Source organism: Amblyraja radiata, chromosome 8 (assembly GCF_010909765.2).
Source record: "Amblyraja radiata isolate CabotCenter1 chromosome 8, sAmbRad1.1.pri, whole genome shotgun sequence".
NCBI lineage: Eukaryota > Metazoa > Chordata > Chondrichthyes > Rajiformes > Rajidae > Amblyraja > Amblyraja radiata.
Window position 1 is genome coordinate 38,899,717 of NC_045963.1, and position 23,840 is coordinate 38,923,556.

Consider the following 23,840-nt stretch of genomic DNA (forward strand, 5'->3'; position numbering starts at 1 on the left):
CATACTCTCTGCCTCTTTACCACTTTATCTACTTTGTGATGCCACTGTCAAGCAGCTACGGATTTGGATGCCAAGTTCCTTCTGTACATCAACACTGTGAAGGATCTTGCCATTTACTGTATACTTTCCCCATACATTCGACCTCGCAAAGTGCAATCCCCCCACTCTTGCTCAGATAGAAACATAGAAAATAGGTGCAGGAGGAGGCCATTCGGCCCTTCGAGCCAGCACCGCCATTCATTGTGATCATGGCTGATCGTCCCCAATCAATAACCCTTCTCCCCATATCCCTTGATTCCACTAGCCCGTAGATCTCTATCTAACTCTCTCTTAAATCCATCCAGTGATTTGCCCTCCACTGCCCTCTGTGGCAGGGAATTCCATAAATTCACAACTCTCTGGGTCAAAAAGCTTTTTCTCACCTCAGTCTTAAATGGCCTCCCCTTTATTGTAAGACTGTGACCCCTGGTTCTGCTCGCCCAACATTGGGAACATTTTTCCTGCATCTAGCTTGTCCAGTCCTTTTATAATTTTGTATGTTCCTATAAGATCCCCCCTCATCGTAAACTCCAGTGAATACAAGCCTAGTCTTTTCAATCTTTTCTCATATGACAATCCCGCCATCCCAGGGATCAATCTCGTGAACCTACGCTGCACTGCCTCAATCACAAGGATGTCCTTCCTCAAATTAGGAGACCAAAACTGTACGCAATACTCCAGATGTGGTCTTACCAGAATCCTATACAACTGCAGAAGAACTTCTCTACTCCTATACTGAAATCCTCTTGTTATGAAGGCCAACATTCCATTAACTTTCTTCACTACCTGCTGTACGTGCACGCCGACTTTCAGTACAAGGACACCCAGGTTTCGCTGTACCCCCCCCCCCTTACGTAACCTAACCACATTGAGATAATAATCTGCCCCCTTGTTTTTGTCACCAAAGAGGATAACCTCACCTTTATCTATATTATACTGCATCTGCCACGCATCTGCCCACTCACTCAATCTGTCCAGGAAACCCTGCAACCTCCTAACATCCTCTTCACAGTTCACACTGCCACCCAGCTTTGTGTCATCTGCAAACTTGCTAGTGTTGCTCCTAATTCCCTCTTCCAAATCATTAATAAATATGGTAAACAGTTGCGGCCCCAACACCGAGCCTTGCAGCACTCCACTCGCCACTGCCTGCCATTCTGAAAAGGACCCGTTCACTCCTACTCTTTGCTTCCTGTCTGCCAACCAATTTTCTAAGCATGTCAACACCCTACCCCCAATACCATATGCTCTAATTTTAGTCATCAGTCTCCCGTGCGGTACCTTATCAAAGGCTTTCTGAAAGTCTAGATACACTACATCCACTGGCTTCCCTTCATCAATATTACGTCACATCCTCCAAAAATTCCATGATTTCCCTTTATAAATCCATGTTGACTTGGACTAATCCTTTTACTGCTATCCAAATGCCCCATTATTACCTCTTTAAGAATTTACTCCAGCATCTTTCCCACCACCGAAGTCAGGCTAACTGGTCTGTAATTATCCGTTTTCTCTCTCGCTCCTTTCTTGAAAAGTGGGATAACATTAGCTATCCTCCAATCCACAGGAACTGATCCCGAATCTATTGAACATTGGAAAATGATCATCAATGCGTCCACTATTTCTAGAGCCACCTCCCTGAGGACCCTGGGATGCAGACCATCAGGCCCAGGGGATTTATCATCCTTCAGTCCCATTAGCCTACCCAATACTATTTCTCTGCTAATGAAAATTTCTTTCAGTTCCTCGACCCCCTTAGATCCTCTGTCCTCCCGTACTTCTGGGAGATTGTTTGTGTCTTCCTTAGTGAAGACAGATCTGAAGTACCTGTTCAACTCTTCTGCCATTTCCTTGTTCCCCATAATAATTTCACCCGTGTCTGCCTTCAAGGGACCCACATTTGACTTTGCTATTCTTTTTCCCTTAACATATCTAAAGAAGCTTTTACTGTCCTTCTTTACATTCCTGGCCAGCTTCCCCTCGTACTTCATCTTTTCAGCCTGTATTGCCCGTTTTGTTTCCTTCTGTTGTCCTATGAAAGTTTCCCAATCCTCTGGCTTCCGGCTACTCTTTGCTGTGTTATACATCTTTTCTTTTAGTTTTATTCTATCCCTAACTTTTCTTGTCAGCCACAGTTGCCTCCTACTCCCCTTAGAATCTCTCTTCCTTTTTGGAATGAAATGATCCTGTGTCTTCCTGATTATGCCCAGAAATTACTGCCATTGCTGTTCCACTGTCATTCCTGCTAGTATCCCTTTCCAGTCTACCTTGGCCAGCTCCTCTCTCATGCCTTCATAGTCCCCTTTGTTCAACTGCATCACTGACAGTTCCGATTTAACCTTCTCCTTCTCAAATTGCAGATTAAAACTAATCATATTATGATCACTAAGTGGTTCGTTTACCTCAAGTTCTCTTATCAGAGATTAAACTCCATCTGCCATTATTCCACCCATATCTGTAACTGATCTAAATCACGCAGTATCCTTTGACAGCCTTCCTCATTGTCCGCAATTCCACCAATATTTGACGTTTTCGGTTGAGACCCTTCTTCAGACTGACTGAGGATGGATCTCGACCCGAAATGCCATATATTCCTTTTCTCCAGAGATGCTGCCTGACCCCCTGAGTTACTCCGGCATTTTGTGTCTATCTTCAATGATTCCATCTTCTTTTATTTATGGGTTTTGCAAATATTCTTATGGCTAAGGTAGACAAAAAATGCTGGAGAAACTCAGCGGGTGAGGGTGCATCTATGGAGCGAAGGAAATAGGCAACGTTTCGGGTCGAAACCCTTCTTCAGACTGATGTGAGGGGGGGGGGGAGGAAGAAGAAACAAAGAGGCGGAGCCAGTGGGCTGAGGGAGAGCTGAGAAGGGGAGGAGAAAGTAGGGACTACCTGAAATTAGAGAAGTCAATGTTCATACCGCTGCAGTGCAAACTGCCCAAGCAAAATATGAGTTACCGCTCCTTCCCACCCGTACCACCCCCTCACCGGGCACTTTCCCTTGCAACCGCAGGAAATGCTACACTTGTCGCTTTACCTCCCCCCTTGACTCCATTCAAGGACCCAAGCAGTCGTTTCAGGTGAGGCAGAGGTTCACCTGCACCTCCTCCAACCTCATCTAATGCATCCGCTGCTCTAGATGTCAGCTGCTCTACATCGGTGAGACCAAGCGTAGGCTTGGCGACTGCTTCGCCCGACACCTCCGCTCGGTTCCCAATAACCAACCTGATCTCCCGGTGGCTCAGCACTTCAACTGCCCCTCTCATTCCGAATCCGACCTTTCTGTCCTGGGCCTCCTTCATGGCCAGAGTGAGGACCACCGTAAATTGAAGGAGCAGCATCTCATATTTTGCTTGGGCAGTTTGCACGCAGCGGTATGAACATTGACTTCTCTAATTTCAGGTAGTCCCTACATTCTTCTCCCCTTCTCAGCTCTCCCTCAGCCCACTGTCTCCACCTCTTCCTTTTTTCTTCCCGCTTCCCCACCCTCACATCAGTCTGAAGAAGGGTTTTGACCCAAAACGTTGCCTATTTCCTTCGCTCCATAGATGCTGCCTCACCCGCAGAGTTTCTCCAGCATTTTTGTCTACCTTCGATTTTCCAGCATCTGCAGTTCCTTCTTAAACTTCTTATGGTTAACTCATTTTGATCAAAGGTTTTGAATAAGCTTGATACTAGCATGTGTTATTTACATATTCTAAATACTGAATCAGTTAGTAATCATTATGTAAGCAGAAAACCAATTTATAAAAACTGCTATTGGTTTGCAAAAAGCAATTTATTTGCAGTGTCAGCAGTATGTAGAAATTGTTTTTTTTTAAACAGTTTAGTTGGAAATGCTAGGTTCACGTGTGTAGAACAAAGCCAACTTTACTCAACAATGTTTAATATTTCACATTTCACTTTTATATTTCGATTCCTTGTGAATCATTAATGTTCAAGAGGCAACTGTTACTTCTGAGTGAAAGGCGTGATCTTATGGTCAAACCATATCCTTGGTAGTGCATTCAGTCTCTTGTGTAGGTGAACCACATGATGGGATTCAGCAGGATTTTCATTAGGCTTTCATATTCGTAAAAACACTTTTTAAAATATATTTTGCATTCTGTCCTCTAATATTCTTTTAAATTACTATTTTGATTTTGTTCATGTTTTTATTTTGTGCAACCTTTGTCTCCTGTTTTTACTCTTCATCTGGATTTACTGTCAGGTGGAACTTTTCCTATCTCTGGTTATCTTTGTGGTCAGTGCTTCTTAGAACTCATTGCTGCTGAATGCCAGATGTATTATGGAGACGCAAGGAACTGCAGATGCTGGAATCTCGCATAAAGCACAAAGTGCTGGAGTAACTCAGCGGTTTAGGCAGCACCTGTGAGGGGATGCATTGATGACGTTTTCGGATCATCTTTCACTATTAGAGTCTGAAGAATGGCCCCGACCCGAAACGTCGCCTGTTCATTACCTTGCCAGGTGCTGCCTGACTTGGTGAGTTACTCCAGCACTTTGTGTTTTACTCCAAAAGGATTGTGATATGCACTGGCTTTACCCAACTGTTTATCCTTTCACATTACTTGGTACTTTCTCACGAATTTGAAACTCATGCTCCTGATTTGCCTCAGAAGTTCTGTTATCCCACCTTCTTCAAAATTTCGAAACAGTGGCCTGTTTTTTTTCAACTGCGAGCCACTGACTGCGAAGATACTTAGTTCTTTATAACTTATGCATGTACCAGAAACAGTCTCAAGCCACAAGCAAGGGTTATTGAGATGCATTGTCAGGCCTGGGCAAGTCCTTCCTACAAAACTGCTGAGGACCTTTGACAGAGGGAAAGGTCCATAATGTTGAATGATCCTGATACTCAGAAACATTCAGTGTCATCCATAATAGTGTTTAAATAATTAAAGTGTTGGTAGTTATTTTTTTTTTTTAATGGGGGCACAAGTAAACATCTCAAATAGTTATAGATGCAACTATATTTAAAAGCCATGGACCCTATTCTTACCTTTGTTTCTCATGGCTATAAGATCTCCATTAACATGAATGTGCTCCCCAGGACTAGCCTGCATTACACAGCTGGAAACCCATTGGCAGAACTTCGAGAGCATGTTTGGGATACTTGTATTCACGTGGGAATCCTGAACCTGCCAGCACTTGTTGATGCAGATGGAAGGAATCAGGAAGTGCTACTTCGGGGCGCACTATTTTTGCACAGTTTTGAGCCTTGTGTCTTAAAGCACTTTATTACTTGAGTAACCCTGGAAATCAGAAATATAAACTCAAATTAAAGTGCTTCAGAAGCAAAGTAACCATTGAGGAAAGTCAGCCTCAGCTTGTGTCTTGATTCAAGCAGTATTCGCAGTAGGTGCTGACAATCTAAAACCCCAATGTTTGCTGCGAGATCTTTACAGGCTAGTTATCCGTGGAGTGAACAAATTTAGGTTGTGGTGTATTCATAAGAATTACTATGAGGACTCTATACCGAAATCGCATGATATGTTCTCTGTACATGATAGCTGACTTGCATGCTTCTTGCTTAAGGCAACTTCCTTCTTCATTCATGGTGGTCTTGTCATTTTGAGCTTGTTCATGTTTAGCATTTTATCTTGGTTGATATTGGTCACAAATTCGATTTTATGTGTGACATAATAATAATAATAATAATTATAATAATTATAATAATAATAAGGGCTGACCGAAACATTGTCGATCTATGCTCTCTGGAGATGCTGCCTGACCCACTGAGTTACTCCAGCATTCTGTACATTTTTTTTTAGTAAACCAGCATCTGCAGTTCCTTGTGTCTACACAATAATATTGTCTGTTTTGTAAAAACATGATTTTTTTTTGTTTTGTTTTTGTAGGCCTAATCCAATATGTTGTATTAAAACATGTTCAGCTTTTTTCTTAAGGTTGTCCATTTTCATATCTTTCATTTGTCCGAATTTAGGGATGTGGAATAAATAACGGGATGGGTAGAAAACAGAAACCCCAACCCAAAAGATAAGAATAAAAGGAGGAAGGGATGGGAGGAGCTGAGAAAGAAAGTGGTAGCATTCAATCAATCTCCCTTTAAGGTTGTTGCCTGCAAGCAGAAGCTTTTAGTAAAACGATACATTTTGTCATTGGTACAGAAGAAAATTAGCATAATATTTAACTATCACGCATGTTCTAAAGAAAGGGTCCAATAAACTTATCCGAGATAAAGATTATAGAGACAAACAAAGCTGCGTATGTCTTGGTGGTGTTTTTCTAAGATTCCAAGCCTTCATTGTCCGTCCCCAGTTGTTCCAGAGCTGAGCAGGCAATTATGACAGCCACATTGGTGGATCTGAATAGGATGTATAGGAAGGAACTGCAGATGCTGGTTTAAAAAGAAGATAGACACAAAATGCTGGAGTAACTCAGTCAGTCTGAAGAAGGGTCTCGACCCGAAACGTCACCCATTCCTCTCCAGCCTGTGCTGCCTGTCCCACTGAGATACTCCAGATTTTTGTGTCTATCTTTGGTGGATCTGAAGTTGTATACAGGCCAGACTTGGGAGATGTACTTCCCTGAAGGACATTTGTGAACCCAATGATCTTTTAAAACAGTCTGGTTATTGCATGGTTATCATTATTGTAGCTAGATTTGTCCTTAAATTCCAGATGTTTTTAATGACTGGAATTGATCTCATTGGTGATCATCAAGACTTTCTCTGCATGCTTCTTTGAAAATTAATACTGACTTTACTTAAACATTGCTAAGTAATCAAAGTAATTCCTGGGTCTCACTTTTCTTTGCAGGATGCATTATGCTCTCTATGATTGTCAGTCTATTAACTCATGTAAATCCGATCTGATTGTTAACTCAAGATTCAAGAGAGTTTATTGTCATGTGTCCCTGATAGGACAATGAAATTCTTGCTTTGCTTCAGCACAACAGAACATAGTAGGCATGACTACAGAACAGATCAGTGTGTCCATATACCATTATAAAAAATATATACACACATGAACTGATAAAGTGCAAATGACAGATAATGGGCTATTAATGTTCAGAGTTTTGTCCGAGCCAAGTTTACTAACCTGATGGCTGTGGGGAAGTAGCTATTCCTGAACCTGGTCGTTGCAGTCTTCTGGCCCCGACATACCGACTCTCCGTAATCTTCTCAGGAAGTAGTGACTGACTAATAATAGCATCAGTGTTCTCAGACCAGGAAAGATCTTCAGAGATGTGCACGCCCAGGAATTTGAAGCTCTTGACCCTTTCAACCATCGACCCGTTGATATAAACGGGACTGTGGGTCCCCATCCTACTCCTTCCAAAGTCCACAATCAGTTCCTTGGTTTTGCTGGTGTTGAGGGCCAGGTTATTGTGCTGGCACCATATGGACAGTTGCTCGATCTCTCTTCTATACTCTGACTCATCCCCATCAGTGATCCGTCCCACAACAGTGGTGTCGTCAGCGAACTTGATGATGGAGTTCGCACTATGACCGGCTACGCAGTCATGAGTTATAGAGTGAGTACAGCAGGGGGCTGAACACGCAGCCTTGAGGTGCTCCCGTGCTGATTATTATCAAGGCTGACACATTTCCACCAATACGGACAGTCTGTGGTCTGTGAATGAGGAAGTCGAGGATCCAATTGCAGAGGGATGCGCAGAGACCCAGTTCTGCGAGTTTGGTAACCAGCTTGGAGAGGATGATTGTGTTAAATGCCGAGCTCTAATCAATGAATAACAGCATAACAGCCTGACATATGAGTTTTTGTTGTCCAAGTGGTCCAGAGCGGAGTGGAGGGCCAGCGAGATTGCATCCACCGTTGATCTGTTGTGGCAGTAAAGCGAACTGCAGTGGGTCCAGGTTTTTGTCGAGGTAGGAGTTGATTTGCGCCATGATCAACCTCTCAAAGCACTTCATCACTACAGGCGTTAGTACCACTGGTCGATAGTCATTGAGGCACGTCACCTTACTCTTCTTGGGCACTGGTATAATTGATGCCCTTTTAAAGCAGGGCATTGCTGAAGGATATTTGAGATTCTGTATTCAAAATATGTGTTCAGAATCCACCATCTTCACAACCAACAGGTCATTAGCTCAGAGGGAGTTATCCACTTTTACACCTTGTTTTTTTTAACTTTGCCTGTAAGATGATAACACAATGAAAATATTCATAACTGAGATCGATTTGTTTTTAGCAGGGCAGTGGCATAACCGGTAAAAGGATGAATTAAGTGCTTCGATGACCCAGGTTTGATCCTGACCTCTGGTGGTGTCTGTGCGGAGTTAGCATTGTCTCTTCTGTGACAATACAGATTAGCGCTGGGTTTTTCAGTTCCATCCATATCCAAAAGACACACATGTTGGTCGATGAATTGTCTGCTATAACTTACCCCTAATGCGTAGGTGAGAGATGGAATTCAAGGAAAGTTGAAGGGAAATATGGGGAGAATAAAAATAGGATTTGTGCATGATGGTTGGTGTGGATTCAATGGGTCAAAGGACGTGTTTCCATGCTGTATGACGCTAAAGGAATAAGAAAGTGGCACTGAGGCAAATGAAAAGTCATGATCTTATTGAATGGCTTGCCGTTCTTAAAGCCTCCTCTGTGTGGCCACAATTTCCTGCAAGTCCACCGTCTCTGTTTGGAAATAGATGACTGGTTTCCTGTAGATTCATCTAATCCCAGATTAGCCTCGTCATTAATAATTTTCACACCCACAAATAAAATATTCCATGCAAATATTTTAATGTCAACATTTGCCATTATATGGAACCGTATGGGAAAGCCAGCAGATATTTGTACACGACAAGCTCTCCATAAACAGTGTGGCATTGAGTGGAAAATCTGCTTTCAGGAATGTTAGCTGAGGAATGCATCTTCTCGAGGCACCAGGGTGAATTGTGAGCATGTGAACAATGAGCAGGTTTTGGCCTAACGAGCTTGCTTTACTATTCAATAAGATCACAGCTGATCTGATTGTAATCATATTCATCTCTGCCTGCAATAATCTTTCACTCCCTCCATTAAGAATCCATCTACTTTCATGAAACTATTCAAATTCACCACCCCTTGAGGAAGAGTGCTTTGAAAACACTCGATGTCTGAAGAATTTTGCCTCACCTCTGTCTTCAGTGAGTGACCCCTTATTTTTAAACAGTGATTTCTAGTAGTAGTAGTAGTAGTAGTAGTGATAATGACTTGTTGTAGTTTTCCCACAAGAAGAGACATCTGCTCCACAGCTACACTGTCAAGACTCCAAGGCTCTTCAAAATAGCCCCCTGAGATCCTTTACAGCTACACAAGAGAGCAGACGTGTCCTTGGATTGATGGCTGATCCCAAAGGAAGCATCTCTGACAGCGTGTCAGCATAAACCTTTACACTGTGGTCTCTGCCGTGAGATCAAATTGGAAGCAGTTGAGGCGTAACTTTGCAAACTGAGTCACAGCTGAAGCAGAAGAATGACAAAATTAGGGAATCTGAAATGATTACAGAAAATGCTGGAAACCCTCAACAGGGCAGCACCTATGAAAGTAAAAACAGATGTTTCGGGTCGAATCCCCATCGTCAGAATTTATGCTGATGCAGGGTCCTTGACTTGAAAGATGCAACGTTAGAAAGTCATACTGGAAAGTAAAACACAATTTTTCTCTGAAAATATTCTTAAGATTTGCAGGAATATTATACAGCAGATTGATCTCTCACCATTCATGGTACAATATACATTTCATTTGTTTTAATTGTAATTACATTGTATTAATATGACATCACTTTGCCTTTCACGTACATCCCCTGAACCATAAATCCAAAGTATTCTCTATGAGAGACGGCTGGAAGGCCATAGTCCAGCTGGAAGGTATATTCCACGGCCATATGGCCTTACCCATGCTTCTCAGCACCTGTGATATTCAGAACCTCAACATGTAATGACAATGAGATATTCTCTGGCAATTTAGCAATGGAATTGGGAGCCCATCCATTGTCTGTACGTGGTTACATCGATACATTTGAAGAAGAGCATTTTTTAAAGTCTTATTCTTACCATGTAGAATTTGGAAACCTCTCTCCTTAAGGTTGACTAAAATGCTGCCTGGTTTAAGGGGTATTAGCTACAAGGCAAGTTTGGACAAACTTGGATTGTTATCACTGGTACGCTGGAGGTTGAGGGGGAGACCTGATCGAGATATATAAAATTATGATAGGCATAGATTGGGTAAACAGAACCTCGTTTCCAAGGTGGAAATGTCAAAGACTAGAGGGCACAGCTTTAAGGTGAGAGGGGAAGGTCTAAAGGAGATGTGCGGGACAATTATTTACACACGTCTGGTTCACGCTGCCAGGGATGGCGGTGGAGGCAGAAACAATAGTGGCGGTTAAGAGGGTTTTAGTTTGCCACATGGGTCTGCCGGGAATAGAGGGATATGTATCATGTGCAGGCAGATTAAATTAGTTTATCTCAGCAATATGTTTAGCCCAGACATTGTGGACCGATGAGCCTGATCCAATGCTGTACTGCCATAACTTTTATGTTTCAAATGTTTTCTCAAGGCCCCTGATATTGCGACAATCTCTTCAATCATAATTACTGAATTTTAATTTCATGACTACTGAAATTGTGCATAACTTACAAATAATACTTTTCTTTGGTGAAACTAATAGAAACTTAAATGTAGGAAATTAATTCCTCCTCTTGTATGGTAAATCAGGTAAAATCTGCTGCAGGTCATGAACTAAAAATTCTGTCACATGATTTGGATAAACTGCACAATGATATGAGCCTGGATCTTCACCTTGCATACGAAAGGGTGAATTTATGTTGATGCAGCTAAAACTTTGTTTTGGAGGAAAGTCTGATCTTTTGTCCATTCTTTAGCTCTGCCTTCAATACCATCATCCCCAGCAGACTGGTCACCAAACTCATGGATTTAGGACTCTCCCAACCCATCTGCCTCTGGATCAAGGACTTTCTGTCTAACCGCCCCCAGACCGTCAGACTGGGCCATCACCTCTCCACCCCCATCACACTCAGCACCGGCTCCCCACAGGGCTGTGTGTTGAGCCCCTTCCTCTACGCCCTCTACACCCACGATTGTGCCCCCGCCCACTCCACCAACACCATCGTCAAGTTTGCGGACGACACGACTGTGGTTGGACGTATCTCAGGAGGAGATGAGACAGCCTACAGGGAGGAAGTCCAAAGACTGGCAGCGTAGTGTTCAGACAACAACCTCATCCTAAACACCACAAAAAAAAAAGGAAATTATCATAGACTTCCGTAAGAACAGTGCAGCCCCCAAACCCCTATTCATCAATGGGGACTGTGTGGAAAGGGTCTCAGACTTCAGATTCCTGGGCACACAAATTACGGAGGATCTCTCCTGGACTACAAACACCACCACAGCAGTCAAGAAGGCCCAGCAGTGACTCTATTTTCTGAGGATCCTCAGGAAAAACAACCTGGAGGAGAAGCTGCTGGTGTCCTTCTACCGCTGCTCCATCGAGAGTGTGCTGGCGTACTGTATAACCACATGGTATGCCAGCTGCTCTGCAGCGGACAGGAGAGCCCTTCAAAGGGTCATCAACACCGCACAAAAAATCACTGGCTGCCCACTGCCCTCCCTGAAGGACATCTTCAAATCTCGCTGCCTTGGCAGGGCAGCCAACATCCTGAAGGACCCTTCCCACCCTGGACACAACCTGTTCCACCTGCTGCCCTCTGGCAGACGGTACAGGTCTTTCAAAACTCGCACAAACAGACTCAGCGACAGCTTCTACCCCATAGCTATACGTGAACTTAACAATGCAAAATAAGAAATAACACTCACATTCAACTGAATGGTTCTTACTCACAAGCACCTTAAAAACATCCTGAATGTACTTAACCATTTGCACTACAGGTGCACAACCTTTTATCCGAAAGCCTTGGGACCAGACATTTCTCGGATTTCGGGATTTTTCGGTTTTCCGAATGGAAGGTTTTTAGCGTAGATTTTAACATGTGGCTCAGTGGTAGAGTGCTCGGCTCGTGGCCGCAAGGTCGCGAGTTTGCGCCTCGATCCCGGCAGTTACCCGGTCAGGGCCGGCCTTTAGCCGATATGAACCGATTGCTCCCAATTGGGCCCCGCGCCTAAGGGGGCCCCGCGCTAGAGTAATCAAATCAATTGGAGCAAAGATCTTGTAGCGCGCAAGATGGTCCACTCCTGCGAAATACAATGAACTGACGCGTAGTCCGCACCGGAGCGTAACCTCCGTCATTTCAGTAACCCCGACGCGACTTCAGTTATGCCTCTCGCAGCGTTGCGGGGGAACAGTTTAGGTGTTGTTAAATGTTTTAAATGTTTTTTATCACTTCCTTTTTAAATGGCACATGCCTTGTACTTTTTAAACGGCACATACTGCAGATGCTGATTAAACCGAAGACAGACACAAAAGGCTGGAGTAAATCAGCGGATCAGGCTGCATCTCTGATGAGGAATACGTGATAATAGGAGGAAATAGGTGATATTTCGGGTCGACTTTTTCAATAGCTGCCATGAGGGGAGAAGCGCCGGCACCAAGAGCGAGCGAAAGCGTGGACAGACAGACGAAAGCAACGTTCATAGAGCGGCGTTGGTAGACATTTCGGGTCGAGACCCTTCTTCAGACTGATAGTCAAGGGAAAGGGAAACGGGAGATATCGGCATATCTTCCATTCACTTGTCCTTAGTACCGTCCATAGCTCTTGCTCCTCTTTTCCCTGAGTCAGTCAGAAGAGGGGTCTCGACCCGAAATGTCACCTACAAAGATCTTTGGTCACCTATTCCAACCTATGATCGTTGCTTTTGTCCGTTCTGTCCGCGCGTTCGCTCGCTCTTAGTGCCGGCGTTTCTCCCCTCAGACTCCGCCGAACAACCACACACACACACACACACACACACACACACACACACACACACACACACACACACACACACACACACACACACACACACACACACACACACACACACACACACACACACACACACACACACACACACACACACACACACACACACACACACACACACACACACACAGCATGTCCGGCAGATCGCTGCGGGCCGAGAGAGAGTAGAGAGGTAGAGGGGGAAGAAAGGGGTAGATGGGGAGGGGGGTGTGAGGGGGAATGGAGAAGGGGGAGGTGCCCTCACGCTCCCGGGGCAGCTCTCCCGTCCCTCTAGTCGCCGTGCTTCACGCACACAGCCCCGGCTCCCGCCCTCCCCCCTCTCTCCTGGAAGACGCGGTGAACAATACATGGAGGGCCGGGCCGGGGGTTGCAGTAACGTTTACAAACCTCGGCCACAGCTCACGCCCGGACCCAGGCATCCGTTCCCGCCGCTGGACCTCTCCCTCCCTTCCCTTCTTCTCTCCCTTCTCTCCTTCTCCCCTCAGACTCCGCCAAACAAACACACACACACACAGCATGTCCGGCAGATCCTTCCTCTCTCTTTTCCCTTCTCTCCCCTCCCTTCGCCGAAACCCTTCCTCAGACTGATAGGGGGGACTGATAGGGCAGTCTGAGGAAGGGTTTCGGCCCGAAGCGTTACCTATTTCCTTCGCTCCATAGATGCTGCTGCACCCGCGGAGTTTCTCCAGCATTTTTGTGAATCCCTAGACCTAGTTCAGTGCGCGTCCACCGAGGGTCACCCGGAGAGGTGACCGCGGAACCTCGGTGGACGCTCACTGTACTAGGTCTAGGGATTCCTACTCTCCCGGGCAATATACCCTCCCTTTTTTCCAGGACCGAAAATGTCCGATTTTCTGAGCTTTTCGGTTTCCGGAATTTCGGATAAAAGGTTGTGCACCTGTACTATATAACTGTATATAACTGTACAACACCGAATATCTCATAATGGCAAATTAGTGGCAAAAATTATCTGTAATTTTTTTATATGTATATATTTTTACCTTTTCTTATATATTTAAAATTGTTCTTGTGAATCGCACCGTTGGATTGACTTTTAAATTTCATTGTACCATGTGCAATGACAATAAAGAGATTCATTCATTCATTCATTCATTCTTTATCATTTTAATCCGTGAAGATGATCTACAAATATCTCCATGTAAATTGCAGGAGATTATATTCAAAATGTAGTATAGTAAGGTATAAAGTTAATTTTAATTTCATCTTCTCATTTATTGCTATTGCCAGTGAGCTAAGTATTTAAATATTCAGAGTTTTGAAATATTGCAATTGATATTAAAATAGATTTACAAGTTATTGATAGTTTTTGCGCCTTCATTGACTGCTGGGGTAGCCTTTGTCCATTTTGTGATGTAGAATTTTAAATGCTTCTGGCTCAGTGGTTTACCAATCTAAACAATCTCTTTAAATGTTATTGCAGGCAATGTTCGCTCTTCAATGTGAACTAAATGCCAAGCAACATCCTCAATTTACTGGAGGACATCCATCTATTTTTCATCATTTTTGCCAACAGAGTGAGCATGAAAGGCACTCCAGTTAGTAAGTAATTTGCTTCATACCATTGAACAATGCAATTTGCAAGATTTTTCATTTAAAATAATATACTGCCTCACCTTTTGTGGAAAAGCCTATCTAACCAAGGAGAAAAGTATCCTATATGGTACTATTTTCAGCTTGACAAAATAATTTTCTGTTTCAGGTGAAAAATTGGATATTCATTAGGTATATCAATATGTTTGGAGTTTTTAAATATATTGAAGAAGTTAATACATATTTGCACAGATAGGGAACCATTCACACATCTTCAGAATGGTCCAAAGCACTTTGTGGCTAATGAAGTACATTTTAAAATGTCGTCACAGTTGTGATATCGAAGCTCCCACAAACAGCAAAACGTGAAAAGAGATGATTGTGAGATTGTTTGACATGATAGTTGCAGTATTATGCTTCAATAACAGGAAGCCAATAACTGGCTCTGTTTGAGCTCAGCAGACAAATAATGATGTTAATCATTCATTATATTTAACAATGTTTCTGTGGGCTTTTGCACTGGAAGGCATAGTGGGACTGGTGTGAACAGGACAAGCAATTGTGTGTCAACCAGAATTCATCATTTTGAATAGTTAATTTAATGTCACATTATGTGCATGATGCTAAATAAAGAGAGGGAAATAAAAATATGGTTGTTTTTATATAACAATTAAAATGGACAAATTAATTCCTTAAAAATAAAATCCCCCAAGGATAATTACAATGTAGAACAGTACAGCACAAGAACAGGCTCATTGGCCCTTTATGTCTGTGCCGAACATGATGTCAAGACCATCTCTTAGCTTTCTGCACATGCTCTACATCCTTCCATTCCCTGCATATCCAAATGCCTATCCAAAAGTCTCTTGAATGCCATTATTCTATCTGCCTCACCACCAACCCCAGCACCGCACTCCAGGCATTTGCCACCTCTGTGTTAAAAAAAAAAAACATTGCCCTGCATATCTCCTTTAAATGTTGTCCTTCTTACCTTAAGCTATGCCCTCTAGTACCTGATTTTTTCATCATAGGTCTTATAATTGTATATACTTCTATCAGGTCTCCCTGCTATCTCCGGCATTTCAGAAAAAAACATTCAAGTCTATCCGACCTCTCCCTGTAGCTAATGCCCTCTAATCTAGGTATCAGTGTGGTAAACCTCCTCTGTAACCGTTCCAAAGTTTCCACATTCTTCCTTTAATAGGGCAACCAAAACTGCACACAATACTCCAAATGCAGCCAAACCAAAGACCTATAATGCAGCATTATGTCTTCCTGACTCCTATACTCAAGGGCCCGCCTTATAAAAGTAAGCATCCCATATATCTTGTTTACCACTCTATCTACTTGTGTTGAGACTTTCAGGAAATTATGGACTTGGATCCCAAGATGTTGTTAAGGGTCTGACCATTAATTGTAGATTTTCCCCTTATATTTGATCTCCAAAAGTGCAACACCTCACATGTGTTCGGATTAAACTCCACCTGCTATTTCTCCACCCATATATATATACACCGATCTATATACCGCTGCACACCATGGCAGTCTTCCTAGCAGTCCACAACCTCAGAATCTGGTTATCATTGCCAACTTACTAACCCAACCTGTCTATGTTTATGCCCAATTATTTTATATATATATGTCGCAGACAGCAGAATTCCCAGTACAGATCTGTACGGAACTTCACTTGTCACAGACCTCCAGTCTGAATATTGTGCTTGCACCACAACCCTTTGTCACCGATCAGTAAGCCAGTTCTGAATCCATATGACTAATTTACTGTTAATCTTGTGCATCTTAATCTTCTGGATCAGCCTATCACGAGGGACTACCATGACCGCCCTACCCTCATTGATCATCTTCATCACCTCCACAAAAAAGTTGACCATGGTAGTAAGACACAACCTGCCACATACAAAGCCATGCTGACTGTGTCTAGCTAACCCATTCTCTTCTAAATGGGAGCAAATCCTATCCCAAAAAATTATCTCAAAAGCTTCCGTACTGTTGACATTTGGCTCACCGGCCTGTAATTCCCTGTATACTCTCTACTTCCCTCTGAAATGAAGGAACAAGATGAGCTACTCTCCAATCCTCCAAATCCTCACTTGTGGGTAGGGAAGACACGAAGATCTTCAAGCTCCCGTATACTCCTCTCTTGCCTTTCAATAAACTGGGATAAATCCCATCAGATCCTAGGGATATTTACTGATCTCTCAGTAAGGTATCAGTTTCTTTGTGAACAAGGCAATTCAGACAATAGCTCCCTGTGTTTTTAAGTCTGTGTGCATACATTAGATGTTGTCCACTGGATTTCAAAATTATATTAAATGCTGACAGCCTCTCCATCATTTCTGCCACAAAATCTGTCAATTTTCCTCTGGGCAGCAGGAAAACAAATACTTTTCTTTGGTGAAACTAATAGAAATTTAAATGTAGGAATGTAGAATGAGTGATCATTGAAATGTTTTAGAAATTGTTGATGCTATCAAAAACATTCAATTGTGTGCCTGCAATAACAGAGATATTTGGATATCACAAATTCTTTAAAGTAAAATATTGTCAATGAATGTGGTTTAAGTCATTTATCTCTTAAGGCCTGGATTGAAAATTTAGCCAAGATTAAAGTGTATGTGTGTGTGTCCGTGTCCTCCCCCCCCAACCTCCCCACTTCCCTTCTCCAACCTTCCCCACCTCATCACCCGTATGTCATTTGCAGAGGCTCTCTCCATAGGATGTGCATTTAGGAAGTCTCACACCAACTAATGATTTCCTTCGCTCCATAGATGTTGCCTCACCCGCTGAGTTTCTCCAGCATTTTTGACTACCTTCGATTTTTCCAGCATCTGCAGTTCTTTCTTAAACAATTTGTCTACTCCACTGCAAAATCTCCTCAAAGTATGCCTACCTTGAAGAAGTTCTCCTCCTCTCTCCGAAGGCAGTCTCCAACGGGATCCCACCACTGGCCACATCTTCCCATCTCCTCCCCTATCGGCTTTCCGCAGAGACCGCTCCCTCCGTAACTCTCTGGTCAATTTGTCCCATCCCACCCAAACCACCCCCTCCCCGATACTTTCCCTTACAACCACAGGAAATGCTACACTTGTCGCTTGACTCCATCCAAGGACCCAAGCAGTCTTTCCAGGTGAGGCAGAGGTTCACCTGCACCTCCTCCAACCTCATCTATTGCATCCACTGCTCTAGGCGTCAACTGCTCTACATCAGTGAGACCAAGCGTAGACCCGGCGATCGCCTCGCCCAACACCTCTGCTCGGTTCGCAAAACCCAACCTGATCTCCCGGTGGCCCAGCACTTCCACTCCCCCTCCCATTCTGAATCCGACCTTTCTGTCCTGGGCCTCCTCCATGGCCAGAGTGAGTCCCGCCGCAAATTGGGGGAGCAGCACCTCATATTTCGCTTGGCCAGTTTACACCCCAGCGGTATGAACATTTACTTCTCCAATTTTTTGGTAGTCCTTGCTTTCTCCCTCCTTCCCCTCCCCTTCCCAGCTCTCTTACAGCCTACTGTCTCCGCCTCTTCCTTTCTTCTTCCCGCCCCCCACCTCCACATCAGTCTGAAGAAGGGTCTCGACCCGAAATGTCACCTATTACTTCGCTCCATAGATGCTGCCTCATCCGCTGAGTTTCTCCAGCATTTTTGTCTACCTCCAACTAATGATGTGTTTCGTATGACAGCAACAAAAAAAGGCATCAATTAGAAGTGTCAATCATGTTCATTATTGTGTGGCAAGTCTTGTAAATATTTATCATTAGTATTCAACAACTTCTCCACAGCAAATGTACTTTCTAAGGATAGTGTAAGGAAGCCTCAACATTGTGGCTTTGTGAAAACGGATTACATATAAACCAAGTTTTCATCCCTTCCCTCATGGCACTGATTTTAATGCGTCTAAAATGTGTCAATTTGCCACTGACTTCTCTTTTACTTTCATTGCAGGTATGTTGGAATTTTGCTTTCAATGGACTGCCTTACGATATGCCACAGAGATTTTAATCAAGATGTGATGCATCAATCCAGATTCTACTTGAATAATGACAAGACTCAGATGTGAAATGAGAGTTTGACAGTTTGAAATCCGCTATTTTTTAAAAGAAAATATATTTCTCAGGGAACTTGAGGATTACAAGCCTTTTTTTTCCGAATCTTGCAAGGAATTTGGCAATCTGTTTGTGATCTCACCATTGAATTGCCTTATGAACAAATGATGGGAGACCAACCCCCCTTCAAGTCGAATAACACCGTCGACAACACAGAAAATAGGTACTATTCTCAACAGTCACAATCCAGTCCGTTGAGTGGGAATATGAATCATAGCTATGGATCTACAGGCATGGACACATCTCAGTCTTCTCCAGCTTCACCTTGTTTTCCTTCAGATTCAAGGGAAGCTGCAGTAGCAGGGACCATGTCACCAGTTACCAAGAGCCTTATGATAGAACCACGAAGACCAAGTAATTGGCCTCATGCCAGTGCTGGCAATCACATTCAAATGCAAAATGACCTTAGTAATTCCTCATTGATGTGGACCTCTGCCGCACAGGGCAGTACACCTGATGGGTATTCATATGCATTTCCTTCTCCAGCAAACGACACATCCTCACAGAAACTGACGAGTGACGTATTGCACAAGTTAGACTCCTTCACACAGGTTTTTACAAATCGCAACCTCAGGTTGCAGCAGGCGAACACCGTTGCCTCAAGCCTGCCTAGTCAGTCTGTGGGAGTTGAGAGTGTTCGGGACAGTGCCCTCCGACAACTGTTGTCACAGAAAGTTCCAGATGAGCCACAGGCTGCCATACATTCATTGCAGAGATTTCAGCATGCCCCAACGCAGCAAATGCATCATACCTATCCGATAGTGCAGTCAAAGCAACAGTTACAAGCCATCCAACATCATCAGCAGCAGCAGCAGCAGCAGCAGCAGCAACAACAACAGATGTATTACGAGTTGCAGCAGTTGGCCCAAATGCAGTCACAATCGCAGCCGATGTTACAGCACACACAGCCGCATGTTCAGCAGCTGCAAGCTCAGCAGGTGTTGTCTCAACCAATTCAGCAGCTACCGCAGCAACAATATTTTGTGCGTCAGCAGCAGTCCCAGCCGCATGTGTCAGTGGCAGACATGCAGCAGCAGCAGCAGCAGCAGCAACAGCAGCAGCAACAGTGCCACATGCATTCAATGCAGTTCTATCAGCCACAGCAGATCCTGTGCCAGTTACAGCAACCTGTGCAGCAACAGATGCAACCTCCGCCACCTTATCACAGAGACCAAAATCATAAGCCAATGCAGCAGTCCCAGTACTCCCAAGAACAAACCAACCCTTCTCAACACATTCAGATAGCTGCACCCTCTCAGTATTTCTATCAGGACCAGCCGCACTATCGGCACATGTACCAGCAAAATCCGTTGCACCATCTGCAAGAGGAAACTATGCAGCAGAAACAACTCCATGTTGAAAATCGGATACAGACTTCCCTTGGCCTCCACAAGAGCACATCTTCCTCAGTGGTCACAGATGAGACGACAAGGAAGGAACTTAGTCAGATGGGTCATCCAGGAGTTCCTATGGTACCCCAAAGACATCTTGTAGCACCACCCACTGTTTGTCATGCACCCATCAAGGTATCTCAACAACAATCTCACAATCATACATGGCCTCAGGTAAAATTCCAAATCGTTTTGAATTAAAATGTTAAGCTAAATATTTGAAAACATGTATTTTGTTATCTTCAGTTGTCCTGCAAGTGATAGCAAGCTGTGTTTTAGTAATTTGGTAAAAAAGAAATTATAATTTTATTTATTTTGCATACATTTTAACAAAAAAAAGGTAATTTTAATCTGTTTCCAAATTTCAGTGTAATAGATTATGAGTGCATATGCAGAAGATGTAAGATTATGTCTCCTCATGTATCTATAAATACTGAACTAGCATCATGGTAAATTATAAACGGTTCCCAGGCACTTGGTAATGCAGTAAAGATTATCAATTTAAGAAGCAGGTGGCAGTTGCAAAGAATATAATTTGAGTTCATTCCTCAACTCATGTACATTCATCCAAAATACAGACTCTGTTTGATTTAATCTGTCTCCTGATGAAAGGTTGAAAATGATTTCTATATCCCACTCTCTTTTTACTTTAATTAACTGATGTATGAAGTAATTGTCGCATTACAGAATATTCCTCATGTCCGTACCATTTTATTCAGCCACTACTTATTAGATCCATGGCCATTTAGAGATCTAGCATAATAGTTTTGATTTATTGAAAGCATGGAAACAGGCCCTTCAGCCCACTGGATCCATGCAGACCATTGATCATCAGTTCACACTAGTTCTGTGTTATCCCACTTTCGCATCCGCACCTTACACGCTAGGGGGCGGTTGACAGGCTAATTAATTTAGAAATCCACACGTCTTTGGAATATGGGGGGAAGCCAGAGCATCTGGAAGAAACCCATGTGGTCACAGGGAGAATGTGCAAACTCCACGCAGACAGCACCCAAGATCAGGATTGAACCCGGGTCTCTGGTATTGTCCATCTGTGTTTCATCTTAGTTCTTAGTTTTAACTCAATGTTGAAGTATTATTATCTTAGTTAAAACATCGTACCATCAATTACTTTCAAAGCATGGAGTAAATGAAGTAAATCTGGGTTTCTTGATCTTATAGTTTGTTGCACAAATGGTCCAGGTTGATCTGTATGAACCTACAGTATCAATTACTCTTGTACTTTGTAAACTTAGATTGTATTCCAGTCATCCAGAAGGAAATTCATTCATATCTGAGCTAGGTCCCTCAGGTAACTCGTTTACTCAATCCCGATACTGGCTTGACTTATCAATATGCTTCCTGATTTTCTCATACAAATTGTTTCACATTTCCAAATAGTCTCTCAATTTTCTTTTGCCTGTGTGAAATCTGCGCGTTTTGGACCCATGCATTTAATTTATCCAAAGTTTTTGAATAGCTTTAGTCTGCTCACCACATTGTTTACTGGTATTGTGCAACAAACTTGGCATCTTGTCTGGTTGTAGAATTTTTTATGTTAGATGCTTCTCCCTCAAGACATCCAACATTCTCACGTATAAATTTAATAAAATGTTAATTGAAGTCAGATGGCTTGCACATTTTACCCCGGTGCCTCTCAATTGTGTCTGTGTCATCAGGGGGACCATTCAATGTAAGAGTCCAAAGCCACGCTGCTTTATCTGAAGCAGAAACATAAGGTCATAAGTAATAGGAGCAGAATTAGGCCATTAGCCCAAGTCTACTCCGCCATTCAATCATGGCTGATCGATCTCTCCCTCCTCACCCCACTCTCCTGCCTTCTCCCCTTAAACCCTAACACACGTAGTAATCCAGAATCTATCTATCTCTGCCTTAAACATATCCATTGACTTGGCCTCCACAGCCTTCTGTGGCAAAGAATTCCACAAATTCACCACCGCCTGACTAAATAAACCATCTCCTCATCTCCTTCCTAAAGGAACGTCTTATAATTCTGATGCTATAACCACTGGTCTTAGACTCTCCCACTAGTGGAAACATCCACTCCAGATCTACTCTATCTAAGCTTTTCACTATTCGGTAAGCTTCAATAAGGTCCCCCCTCATTCTTCAAAACTCCAGCGAGTACAGGCCCAGTGCCATAAAACAGTCATCATACGTTAACCCACTAATTCTTGGGATTATTCTTGAAAAGCACTTCTGGACCCACCCCAGAGCCAACATATCCTTCCTCAGATAAGGTGCCCAAAATTGCCCACAATACTCCAAATGCAACCTGACCAGCACCTTAGAGCCTCAGCATTAATTTGTATTCTAGTCCTCTTGAAATATATGCTAGTATTGCATTTGCCTTCCTTACTACAGAAACCCTGATTCATAATGATTTTTGCATAACCACACCTGGTTTAGCGCTCAGGCTAGAGTGTTATCAATTATTTGTTATCTACCTGGGTTGTTCCACCGTAAAGCTCTCTTGGACTTCAACGCTGACTAGGATGAAGGTCTTTACTTTATTGGTGTACCTACCACCAAAATCCAAATCCACTTCTCCAGGGTAGGTATTCTGTATTTGCAGCTGGTTCAATCTAATCGATGAACAAGCTGTAATACCACTAAGGAAAATGTTAGCAATATTACGGCAAGAGTAACATCTTGTGCTGCTTTTCAGCACAAATGTGACCGTTTCATTATTAGCCATATCCTGAGAAAATAAAAGAGAGAATGGATACATATCTTCCAAAGCTACCAGTCTCTGTTTCTGCATCCGAAGCCCTTGTGTTTATGATGTAGTTCTGGTTTAATTCCTTTCAAACCTTCTACAAGGTGAAACCAAGTGGCAGCTCAAGCAACAGCAAGGCATCAGACCTGGATGAGCTCCATGCTTTCTATGCATGCTTTGATGGGAGAGTAATGACTTTTGAATTCATAAACATTAATTCCATGCCCTTGGGTCTATAAATGCATGATTTTATTTTTTACCATCTGCAAATTCATATTTATTTGGCCTTTAGTATAATCATGTACAATTAATCAATTGGCAACAAATGATAGCATCTGACTTCCTCATCGATCTGATTTTTTAAAATCAAGATTGAAACTATTTAATATAATTAGTTCATTCAATTGGTCAATGGATATTTATTGTCACATATGCAATTAAACATTACATAGTGAAATTCATTTTGCATATAATGCCAGCGCCGCCATGTTTGGCGCCATTTCATCAAGCTCAAAGTCCCGGCCTGGCCAGGCCTAGCTGTTGGTGTCCTCCACTGCTACTCCACCACTGTAGGCAGCGTTCAGCCGAGCTTCAGGCTGTTGCTCCATCGTTGAGGCAGTGCACTCCCTCCCACCGCCAGTCTGCTTACCAACCCAGGCATCAGTGGATCTGACTCCTTCCACTTTAGGCTAGCGAGCCGGGCCTCCAGGTAGGTTCCTGGTCCGCGGCGCGGATTTTCCGTCCGTCGTGGGCGAGTCCCCGGTCTATGGCAGGTGAGCTCGGCCTTCCGGGCGGGTTCTGGTCTGTGACTCGGGTCCACCGTCCACAGCGGGTGAGTCTGGTCTACCGGGCGGGTCCTTTAGAAACATAGAAATTAGGTGCAGGAGTAGGCCATTCGGCCCTTCGAGCCTGCACCGCCATTCAATATGATCATGGCTGATCATCCAACTCAGTATCCTGTACCTGCCTTCTCTCCATACCCTCTGATCCCCTTAGCCACAAGGGCCACATCTAACTCCCTCTTAAATATAGCCAATGAACTGGCCTCGACTACCCTCTGTGGCAGAGAGTTCCAGAGATTCACCACT

At 43.4% G+C, this 23,840-nt stretch overlaps 1 protein-coding gene across 4 annotated transcripts in view; it reads left to right on the top strand.

The window, feature by feature from the left end:
• The window catches only part of trerf1 (transcriptional regulating factor 1), a 195,041-nt gene that overhangs the window by 88,645 nt on the left and 82,556 nt on the right, over positions 1–23,840 (top strand). For 3 of the 4 annotated variants that reach the window (XM_033025581.1, XM_033025584.1, XM_033025583.1), the window contains exons 2-3: positions 14,394–14,512; positions 18,461–20,186. In XM_033025581.1, coding sequence (XP_032881472.1) covers positions 18,726–20,186 — 1,461 coding nt within the window. In that variant the 5' untranslated portion in view covers positions 14,394–14,512; positions 18,461–18,725. The remainder of the gene's footprint in view (positions 1–14,393; positions 14,513–18,460; positions 20,187–23,840) is intronic. The other variant, XM_033025582.1, reaches the window with a different exon arrangement.